Source organism: Erinaceus europaeus, chromosome 5 (assembly GCF_950295315.1).
Source record: "Erinaceus europaeus chromosome 5, mEriEur2.1, whole genome shotgun sequence".
Taxonomy (NCBI): Eukaryota; Metazoa; Chordata; class Mammalia; order Eulipotyphla; family Erinaceidae; genus Erinaceus; species Erinaceus europaeus.
In genome coordinates this window covers 39,694,630-39,706,281 of record NC_080166.1, presented here as the reverse complement: position 1 = coordinate 39,706,281, position 11,652 = coordinate 39,694,630, and the positions used below count along the sequence as shown (strand labels likewise).

The 11,652-nt window shown below is 36.9% G+C and overlaps 1 protein-coding gene across 2 annotated transcripts in view; it reads left to right on the top strand.

Moving 5' to 3' along the window:
- The first annotated feature begins 244 nt into the window (after positions 1–244).
- The window catches only part of CAPSL (calcyphosine like), a 91,989-nt gene continuing 80,581 nt past the window's right edge, over positions 245–11,652 (top strand). For both annotated transcript variants that reach the window (XM_007531247.2, XM_060191224.1), the window contains exon 1: positions 245–470. In XM_007531247.2, the coding sequence (XP_007531309.2) occupies positions 310–470 (161 nt within the window). In that variant the 5' untranslated portion in view covers positions 245–309. The remainder of the gene's footprint in view (positions 471–11,652) is intronic.

Below are 11,652 nucleotides of genomic sequence, written 5' to 3'. Positions count from 1 at the left end.
AGGAACTTCCTCCTGCGTCCTAGCACCTTCCACCTGGTTGTGGGCCATGTGCATGGTAAGGCTCACACTCTATGGGGGGAACTGTCTCTTTGATCTCATAGACATCTAAATTTGTTGTGCAGGATAAAGAAATTAGATGGATTCAGACCTAGATAAATAAGTAGGAAACATGCCAGCACATAGGCTGTGTAGCTAAAATTGAAAAATTATTGGAGATTTGAAACTGTTGTAAGGAAATGAACTACAGTGTGCTATGAATTTCATTTTTAATAAGGCTCTGAGGCAGGCCTGTAGGTCTAAGCTCTGCTAATGTGCTTGGGCTTTCCCTCTCAGATGGCAGGGACAGCACGCCACGATCGAGAGATGGTCATCCAGGCCAAGAAAAAGCTTACCACCACCACAGACCCTATTGAGAAACTCCGGCTGCAGTGCCTGGCCAGGGGCTCCGCGGGTATCAAAGGACTTGGGAGGTAAGAACCAGATCATGGGGTGGCAGGAAGGTGGGGGGAAAATGGGTAAGGACAGGTAAGATCAATATTTGTGTTGTGAGCCAGAAAAATAGCTCAGTTAGTGCATTGCTTTGCCATTTACATGGCCCAAGTTCAAGCTTGACTCCCATTGCATTGAAAAAAAGCTTTGGTGCTATGGTCTCTTTTTGTTCTCTCTTTTTCTTCCTCTTTGTATATATCTATAATTTTTTAAATAAATACATATAGTCATGTTATAACTATTCAATTAGGTTGCTTCCTCCTTCTTCCTCATTTTCAAATTAAAGTGCATAAGAATTGATATTTTAGATCTCTTGTGACAATTTTTGGTTCTTCATAATAGATTCAGCAAGGCCTGGGTGCTAGAAAAGTATGCAGCCAACCAAGGGGACAACTCAAGGTGTGGAAAAATGCATCCCCAATTGTTAGAGACACGTGGGGGTGTGGTGGGGGTGTGGAAATTCCATAAAGGGCAACACTAGGATATAGGTTGGAAAAGAAAGGAAGGGGCAACCATTTAAGGGTGATAGAATCTGGAGTTTTGTTCACAGCGGCTATGTCTTGTTTACCCTGAGGTGTTGGAATCTACAGTGAGGTTTTCCTTGCAATTCATATCCTATTCTCTGGTCTACTAGCAGTGCCAGACATCCATTGGACTGAGGACCACAAGCTTCCTAAATACAGGTTTTGTGTGTTATCTCTTAACAGACTGAATTGAGGGTCTGTCACAGATCAGGTGTTGTGCACATGATGGGGAGGTTATGGGTGGACAAACATTTTCTAGACTTCATGGAGGACTTCTACCTAGGAAATTGGTCATCACAGAAACACAATGCTCCTTGGTGTGAAGAGTTTTATGTTAAAGTATAGAAGACCATGGCAGGGAAATCCAGTCTCATATAGTAAGTTGTGGAAGGCTTCAATTCCAGTGAGATTCATCATTCAATAATCATAAATTCTCAAACCAAGACCAGCTCTTTCTAAAGTCTAAACTATGGGTATATGAATTCCTATATTCAGGCTGTCAAGTTCAAAGGGAAGACTAGGCTACTTCCCTTCAATATTGAGTCATTCTGACCATCACCTCTTCATTCTGTGCTCACATTATTATTCTTAATGCAAATATCCTAGGGCCATTACCTTTTCCATATTCATTCAACTGAAGCTCCCTTACTGTCCCAGCTATCTCTACTACATCTGTTTGTCAGTCTTTCCAATGTGAACCAGTTTATCTTCAAGACACCATCTTAAGCTTGGCCCTATGTTTGACTGTGCTGTCTTCCTCCTCTTCTTTCCTGGTCTATCCATCTTTGGGAAATCTCAGCTTAAGTAGAGTTTGCCCCAATCCTGCTTTAAAAGGTATATGGGTGGTAGTCGGGCGGTAGCGCAGCGGGTTAAGCACATTTGGCACAAAGCGCAAGGACTGGTGTAAGGATATTGGTTCAAGTCCCAGCTCCCCACCTGCAGGTGAGTCACTTCACAGGCGGTGAAGCAGGTCTGCAGGTGTGTCTGTCTTTCTCCCCCCCTCTTCTCTCCATTTCTCTCTGTCCTATCCAACAATGACAACATCAATAACAACCACAATAAACAAGGGCAACAAAAGGGAATAAATAAATTTAAAAAAAATTTAAAAAAGGTATGTGGGTATTAACATTGCCCCTCACTTTAGCTCCAGTCTGATTTCATTCCTTTGCTGTTTATCTCTTCCCTGGCATTCTCTTTGAAGGGTGCTTTTTTAGATTAGATTTCATTTCTGCTAACCTGCCAGAAATTTAGCATTCTCCAAAGTATCACCTTCTCGCACAACTGTTTCCCATTATGTCTTGAGTTTCAATCCTGGAAGAGATTCAGAAAACTCTTATTCTTTCTAGTAGTTTCTTATTGCCTTTTAGATATAGGTGTTTTTCAAAATTCTGTTTCCAGTGTTGTTGTTGTTTTGCTTGTCTGTTTTGTTTGTTTTTTTCTCTACTTCATGATGCATCTTGCTCATTTTTGACTTAGCTCTTCTCCTGTGCTTGATTTAGCCAATTGCCAGAATCTTAGCCTCAAGTCTTTTCCTAAGCCCATTTCAGGGGTCTTGTATTTTTCTTTTCTCAAGAAGGACACTATCTAAGTAGCTGGTCAGTTACCCACTAGATATTTATATATTATTTCCTTAATATTAAAAACAAACTAAATAAAATTGATATTATCTCTTGAAAACATGAGCTACCTCTGTGGCTCAAATTACTTTAATGGTTTCACTACATTTCACATGATTTGTATTGGAAACTTTAGAATTATGTTCATTGACTCATCCACAGGTAATTCTCTATTTTTTTACTATATTATAATCTCTTATTTTCAATTGCTTCAGTGCAGACAAACCACCATTCCCCTGGAATTTTTGTAGTTAGTGGTTTTTTTGTTCCCAGTGTAAAAAATTTCCCAGTTCCAGTTCCTTAAACTTTCAGATCCTCAGTGCAGTCATCTCACTAGTGATATAATTCTAAGTTTCACTTTGGTGATGTCACTCCTCTTGAAAACTGTTCAATGACTTCATTTTACTTTATAATAAAATCTGAACTGGTTAGTATTGGTGATTGAAACTCTTTAAATTCTAACACTAACCTAACTCCCATCTCAATTCCTCTACTTTTTTTTTTAGTTTTCTGGTTCTCTCGAGGTGCCTAAAACGAAGCATTAAATGGATGCTACTCTGAAATGCTAATTTCTCTGTTCGTAGAAGATGACAGACTATCCTGAATCATTCTCTCTCTTCCTCTCTCTCTGTACACACACACACACACACACACACACACACATATACACACTTGCAGTGATTGAAGTTTTACATATTTGCTTTTCTTCTCATAGGACTTAGTGTATGACGGAACTGGTTGATTAATCATCAATGAATTTTGCTGAATAATACATAACAGTTTTATAATACTTGTGATAGAACAACTGTTCATGCTTTCAATTAATATGTTGGAAATCTAACTCCTATTGTGGTGGCATAAAGAATGGAGCTGTTGGAGATTGATTAGAACATAAGAATAGAATTCTCCTAAATTGGAATAGTGTACTCATAAAAGGGACCTCAAGGAGCATCTTCCTTCTCTTTCCATTATATGGTGATACAATGGAAGTCAACAGTAATTCAAAATAAATCTCTCATCAGAGACTGAATCTGCTGGTGCCTGGATCTGATTTCCTCTACAACTTTGGAAAATTGTTTAAACCACGTAGCTAATATTGATCAGTTATGGTGGCTTGTGGGTCTATGAGTAAGCTTGACAGAGCATAGGGAAAACTCCCCCCATCTTGGATGGAGGTCTGGGAAAGATACCCCCTTCTTAATCTTTCTCAACCGAGATGAGCAAAGGGGAAAAACAGTCTCTCAGACTTAGTTCTTCCCTTTCAGACTCTCAAGCCCACAGAAACCTCACTGCCTCTCCCCATTAACTGCAGGCCACATGGCTGCCTGCCTTAAGGTTCACTCAAAGTTCACATAGTCACCCAGAGTTCACACAGTCACCTCACTTTTGATCACTAGAGAAAGCATACTCCATCAAACAGCTCTCTGACATCAGTCAGTGAAACTCCAAACTTTATTTCCTTATAGCTTTGATAACCACCATGCTCTGTTTATCTTTTCTCTATCTCACCGTCTGGTTTATCCCCTATGTTTCTCTCAAATACCTTTGGATAATTAAGTTGCTTGCATCATGGAGAATAATTGTTTGACCTTTATGTATCTCATCAATTCCTGTCATACCAGTCCCCTACCATAGGGGCAAGCTGGCCTTTAAGAAACCTGTAATTTCTGGCGTATTTGAAAAATGTTCTTTGTCTGAAACCCTATTTAAACCCAAGCCCACCCCCAAATAAACGATAGTGTCCCAATTCTCCCTGGTGTCTCTTGTCTCTATTTCGTGTTGTCTCTTGAACGAGCGAGAGAGAACCAGTCGTTTACCTTCCTGGCTGAGAGCCAACCCACATGAGCTCTGGCAGTGGCTTGGAATAAGGTAATACCTAACTATTTCTGATTTACCCTTGTTCTATAATGAAACTGATTAGTTTCAAATAATTTATTTCTATTGTGATTTTTGTTCATTTATTCAAGTATGCATTCATTCACTAAGCCAGAGAATATTGATATATCGTAATTATATAATACAATATATAATATATACAATATATAGTAAATAAAACCCTTGGGACCTCTGCTTTTATGTAGTCTGTATTCTAGTCCCATTATTCAAAGTTTTCTGTGGTAATTTTTTTATTTCTTTAATAGGATATTAATGGTTTACAGTTGACATTAAAATACAACAGTTTGTACATGAGTAACATTTCTTAGTTTTCCACGTAACAATTCAGGTCCTCCTGTGCCATCATGTTCTGCCATCATCCAGGAACTGAGCCGTACTTCTCAGCTCAGTTGTCTACTTTGGTGCAATACACCAACTCCAGTCCAAGTTCCACTTTACGTTTTCCCTTCTGATCTTGTTTTCAACTTCTGTCTATGAGTGAGATCATACCATATTCATCCTTCACTTTCTGATTTATCTTACTTAATATGATTCCTTCAAGCTCTATCCAAGATGAAAGAAAGAAGGTAAATTTACCATTTTAATAGATGAGTAGTACTCCATTGTGCATGTATGTCACAAGTTACACAACCACTCACCTGTTGTTGGATACCTGGGTTACTTTCAGGTTTTGGCTATTACAAATTGTGATGCTATGAACATTGATATACACAAATCTTTTTGGCTGGGTATAATTGGTTCCTTAAGCTATGTCCCCAGGAGAGGAATTTCAGGGTCATAGAAAGGTTAACTTCTAACCATCTGAGAGTTCTCCAGAATGGTCTTCACAAGGGTTGGAACAATTTACATCCTCACCAGTGGTGTAGGAAGTTTCCTTTGTTTCCACAACCTCTCCAGCATTTGTTGCTGCTACCTTTTTTGATGTATGACATTCTCACAGGAGTGAAATGGTATCTCATTGTTGTTTTTATTTGTAGTTCTCTGACAATCAGTGACTTGGAGCATTTTTTTCATGTTTGTTGGCCTTTTGAATTTCTTCTGTTGTGAATATTCTGTTCACATTCTCTCCGTATCTTTGGATGGGGCCATTTGAATTCTTATTGCTAAGTTTGGTGAATTCTTTATATATTTTGGTTATTAGCCTCTTGTTTGTTGTATGAAATTTAAAAATCTTCACCAATTCTGTGAGAGGTCTATTTGTTTTGGTATTGGTTTATTTTACTGTGCAGAAGCTTTTTAATTTGATGTAGTCCCATTGGCTTATTTTTTATTTAGTCTTCTTTATAATTGGATTTGTATCATTGAAGATGCCTTAAAAATTTAGACCAAAAAGAGTTCTGCCAATATTTTCCTCTAAATACTTGATAGTTTCAGATGTAACATCCAAGCCCTTGATCCATTTGGAATTTAATTTTGTGTTTAGTGAAATATAGTGGTTCAGTTTCATTCTTCTGCACATTTCAACCTATTTTTTCCTAACACCATTTATTAAAGAACCTCTTCTTTCCCCATTTAATAATCCTGATACCTTTATCAAAGATTAGATGTCTACAGATGTGGGAGATAACTTTTGGGCTCTCAACTATATTCCACTGGTCATTGTGTCTATTTATGTTCCAGTACCAAACAGTTTTGCTCACAATGGCCCTATAATACAGTTTAAGATCTGGAAGTGTGATGCCTTTAGTTCTGTTCTTTCTTCTCAAGATTATTTTGGCAATTCTAGGTCTTTTCTGGTTCCAGATAAACATTTGTAACTTTTATCCTATTCTCCTAAAATATGATTGGAATCTTAATGGGGACTACATTAAATTTGTATATGGCGCTGGGTAGTATATTCATTTTGATGATGCTAATTCTTCCAGCCCATGAGCATCGAATATCTCTCTTCTTTCCGTCTTTTTCTATTTCCTTGAATAATGACTCATATATTCAGTATACAAGTTTTTCACTTCTTTTGTTAGGTTTATTCCTAGATATTTTATTTTTTGTTGCTATGGTTAAATGAGTTGATTTCTGGATTTCTTCTTCTGCTGCCTTAGTGTTACTAAGGTTTGCATAGAGGAATACCACTGACTTTTGTATATTAAGTTTGTAGCCTGACACCTTATTATATTTCTGGGTAATTTTCAAGAACTTCCTGCTGGATTTCTTGGGGTTTTCAATGTATAATAGCATGTCATATGCAAATAGTGAGAGTTTGACTTCTCCTCTAATCTGTAACCATTTAATTCCTTGTTCCAACCTGATTGCTATGGCAAGAACTTCAAACACTATGTTGAATGGTAATGGAGAATGTAGGAAGCCCTGTCTAGTACCAGATCAGATTAGATCAAAGGGGGGATGCCATTGAGTATGACATCGGATGTAAATTTGCTGTATACGGCTTCTAGTATCTTGAGGAAATTTTCATCTATTCCCATTTTTGTAGTGTTTTGATCATGAAGGAATGCTGGATTTTGTTAAAGACTTTCTTTATATGATCATGTGGTTTTTGGTCTTGCTTTTATTGATGTGGTGGATCAAATTGTTTGCTTTATGTATAGTAAACCAACTTTGCATTAATGGGGTAACCTTACTTGGTCATGATGAAAAAACTTTTTAATATACTGCAGTATGTGGTTAGATAAATTTTGTTCAATATTTTAGCATCTATATTCATTAGAGATATCAATCTGTATTTATTTATTTATTTATTTATTTATTTATTTATTTATATCCCTGTCTGCTTTTGGTATCAGGGTGATTTTTGGCTACATAGAAGCTGGAAGGGAGTATTACTATATCTTCAGTCCTTTGGAAGAGTTTTAAAAGTAGAGGCAGTAACTCTTCCTTGTAGATTTTGTAGTATTCATTTGTAAATCATCCAGTCCAGGACTTTTATTGTTTGGAAGGATTTTGATAACTGTTTCAATTTTGTTGGCTATAATTGGCCTGTTCATATTTTCTAGTTCCTCTTTGTTTAATTTTAGAAGTTTGTAGTTAACTAGAAACTCATCTATTTCTAAAGGTTCTCTAGCTTGGTGGCATATAGTTGTTCACAGAAGCCTCACATGATATGTTGGATTTCTGTGATGTCTGTAGTGATATCTTGTCTTTCATTTACAGTACTATTGATTTGAGTCTTCTCCCTTTTTTGTTTGTGAGTCTAGCTAAGGATTTGTCAGTTTTGTTTACTTTTTCAAAGAAACAACATTTAGGTTTATTGATCTTTTGTATGTTTTTTTTTCAACACTACTTATTTCTGCCCTACCATTAGTTATCTGAGTCCTTCTGGTTGTTTTAGGGTTCCACTGTTACTCTTCTTGTAGGTACATTAGTCAGGTTGTTTGTTTGGACTTTTTATCATCTCCTAATGTGTGCTTTTATGGCTATGAACTTCCCTCTAAGTACTATGTTAGCTGAAAAGATAGCTTATGTCTTCATTTTCATTGAATTCTTGAAACATTTTGATTTCTTCCTTAATTTCTTCTTGACCCAGTAGTTGTTAAGTAGTATACTGCTGAGTTTCCATATTTGGAAACTTTCTATATTTGGGATTTTACTAATTTTTGTTTTTAACTGTCAATTTAATTCCACTGTGGCCTGAGGAGATGCTTGGGATGATGTCAATGCTCTTGATTTTGTTGATACGGTCTTTGTGGCCTAACATATGGTCTATCCTTGAGAATGACCCATGTGGACCTGAATAAAACGTGTATTCCAGTTTCTTGGGGTGAGCAACTCTGAAAATGTCCAATCTAGTTTATCTATCTCTTCATTTAGCACCCTCATTTCTTTATTGACTTTCTGCCTAGATGATCTGTCAAGTTGAGAGACTACAGTGTTGAAATCCCCTACTATTACTGTGTTGCTGTTAATGTACTGCTGTAGTTCATTCAGTAGATGTTTGTTGTATTTAAATGGCCCCTCACTGGGTGCATAGATGTTAATAACTGTTAAGGCCTCTTGATTGACTGATCCTTTAGCATTAATCCGTGTCCATCCCTTTTTGTATTTTATTTATTTTAAGGTCTATCATGTCAGATATGATAATAACTGTTCCTGTCCTTTATTTTTGTGGTCCATTAGGTTGTATACTAGTTTTTCATCTTTTCATTCTGAGTTTGTATTTGTCTTGTTAAGTGGTATTTCTGCAGACAACATGTGGTGGATCATATTTCTTCCTACTCTGTGCCTGCCTTTTAATAGATGAATTCATGCCACTGACATTACAGATTTAAGATATTTTAATGCCATTATTCTAAAATTTGTAGTATTCTGATATATGGCATATTTATAATGATGTGATTGTTTACAGGAGAATTTTCAGAACTTCTTGAAGGGTAGGATTGGTGAGTTAATTCCTTCAACTGTTGCTTGCCAGAGAAGATTTTTATGTCTCCATCTAGTTTGAATGATAGTTTAGCAGGATACAATAATCTTGGTTAAAAGCTTTTCTCATTGAGTGATATATATGTCTTTTGGCCTTTAGTTTTTGTGTGGAGAAATCTGCTGCTAATCTTAAATCTTAAGGGTTTTCCTCTGTAAGTATCTCTTGTTTTCCTCTTGTAGCCTTTAGGACCCTTTCTTTATCCTTACTCCTTTTCATTATAAATATGATATGTCTTAGTGTCTTTAGATCCATGTTAATTCTGTCTGGGACCTTCTGGCCTTATTGAACCTTTATTTCTTTTATGTTATTTAGAGTAGGGACATTCTGTTATTGTTTCCTATAGAATGCTTTCTTTCCCTTCCTCCTTCTTCTGGTAAGCCCTTTAAGATCATTCTGTATGCCTCTGCCATTGTTTTCAGTACCTCTTAATCTCTTCTTGAGATCTATTACTTCTTTTTTAGTTTTCTCAAATTCATCCTATATCATTCTAATTCTGTATTTTTGCCTCACTTATTCTATTCTCTCTCCCCTTTGTTGTTTTCTGAAGTTCAGCTATTTTGTTACCCTGCTCTGATACTGCATTAGCTTGTTCAGCTGGTTGTGCTGTTAGCTCTGCTATTCAAGCTTTTAGCTCTGTGATTACCTTGATATAATTATTGTTCTCTTTCAGAGTCTCATTTGTTTTCCCGTGTCAGATGACATTACTTTCAAAAGTCTTCCTCACTCCTGGACTAATGCCTTAATTAGTGTTTGGATTTTTTCCTCATTATGTACTTCCACCCTTTGTGGGATTTTATATTAGATTTTTCCTGGTTCATTTCTCCAACCCACCCTTTGTGGGATTTTATCTTAGATTTTTTTCTGGTTCATTTCTCCAATCCACCCTTTGTGGGATTTTATCTTAGATTTTTCCTGGTTCATTTCTCCAATCCACCCTTTGTGGGTTTTTATCTTAGATTTTTCCTGGTTCATTTCTCCAATGTTTCTTCTGGGTTTAAACATTATATCTGCTTTGTGATGAAGTCCCTCTCTCTGTACTTTTCAATCTACTAATCACACATGTCTGGACTGACTTATGTCTAATTAATGTACTTAAAGAGTTCACAGTTGTGTAAATTAACAGTTGTTTCAATGTTATCTCAATCCCTGCAGTGGAGCAAAGTAGCTGTTAAAAAACCCCTTATGATTTTTATCTTCCCTGCGGACTATGAGATACTGAGGGTTTTTTTTTTTTTTTCTTCTTAACTATAAGTAGTTTTTTTTTTTTTTTTTTTTTTTTTTTAGCTTAATCACTCACTCCTGAACAATAGAAAAAACACTCATGGAGAGATATAGCACAGTGGATGTGCAAAGAGACTTTCATGCCTCAAGGATCCAAAGCCCTGAGCCCAATTCACTGCTCTTCCAGCAGTCAGAGCCAAGTCAGGCAGCAATCCTTGGCCTTGTGTGCTTCTAAAAAATTTTGGAACAATTTGGAAAGGCTCCCTCTATACAACCCCACCTCCAGACCACCAGGAGTGTAGATTTTCTCCTGGGTTGCCCAATTAGTTCTCTGTCCCCCAATATCAACACAGGGCCTCCTCACTATTGTTCCAGCCTTCAAGGGACAATAGCAATAGAGATTCACAGTTGGTGAGCCTTAGGGGTTCTCTCCTCCCTTCAGCAGTTTTTTTGTTGATAAAACTCAGACTGGAGGTGGTGCCTCAACTGGTAAACCACCAGACTGTTAACAGCATCTCCTGAGTAGATATGGGGTTTTAGTTCCAGGAATCTCTCCTTAAGTTCAACTCTGTCCATTAGCCACATGTGTTTGCAATCACTTGTGATTTGGTGGATACCCAAAGTAATCCTACATTTGTTGCTTTCTCAGTTGATCTTCTTTGCTATTACTAATTGACTGGGGAGTGTGAAATGCAGCTACTGCTATTCTGTAGCCCCATATCCAGAAATCCTCCCTTCCTTGAACAATTTAAGCCCATTATCAGAGTTTGATCATCTTGCAGATCTAAGATATTAAATATTTAGGCTAAAGTAAATATTTGTACTAGGGCTTTGGTCTAGGCAGTTAGAGAACTTGAAGTAATAAATCTATCTCCCCTTATATGTCACATTGATAATGTTTAATGGGAATATAAATCAATAGGATCAAAATTTCACATCTTTCCCACCACTGAAAGATTGTAACCCCCCTTCCCCCATGTAACCACTATAGTTTTTCACAGTCTATGAGTTGTATTGTATTTGGTTGTTTGTTTCAAGTATGTGTGTTCAGTTCTCTAAATTCCACATGAATGAAACCATCCTGTAGCTTTCCTTTACCTCTTTACTTGCTTCACTAAGCATAGTGTTCTCGAGTTCCATCCATTTTATCCCAAAGGATGAAAATTATCTTTATTATTGCAGAGAAGTACTCCACTGAGTTATGTCCCATAACTTTTTTTATCCAGTCACCTGTTGAAGGGCATTTTGGCTGCTTCCAAATTTTGGCTCTTGTGGATAGTGCAGCTATTAACATGGGCATACATATTTGAATTAATGTTATCTCTTTTGGATAAATGCCTAAGAATGGAATTGCTGTATCATATAGTATTTCCATCTATATTTGCTTAAGGATTCTCCATACTGTTCTCCATAGTAGTTATATCAGTTTGCATTCCTACCAGCAGTGTAATAGAGGTTCTATCTCTCTACATTCTCTCCAACATTTTTCCTTTTTTGTTGGTGAAGGCCATTCTCACAGGTGTGAGATGGT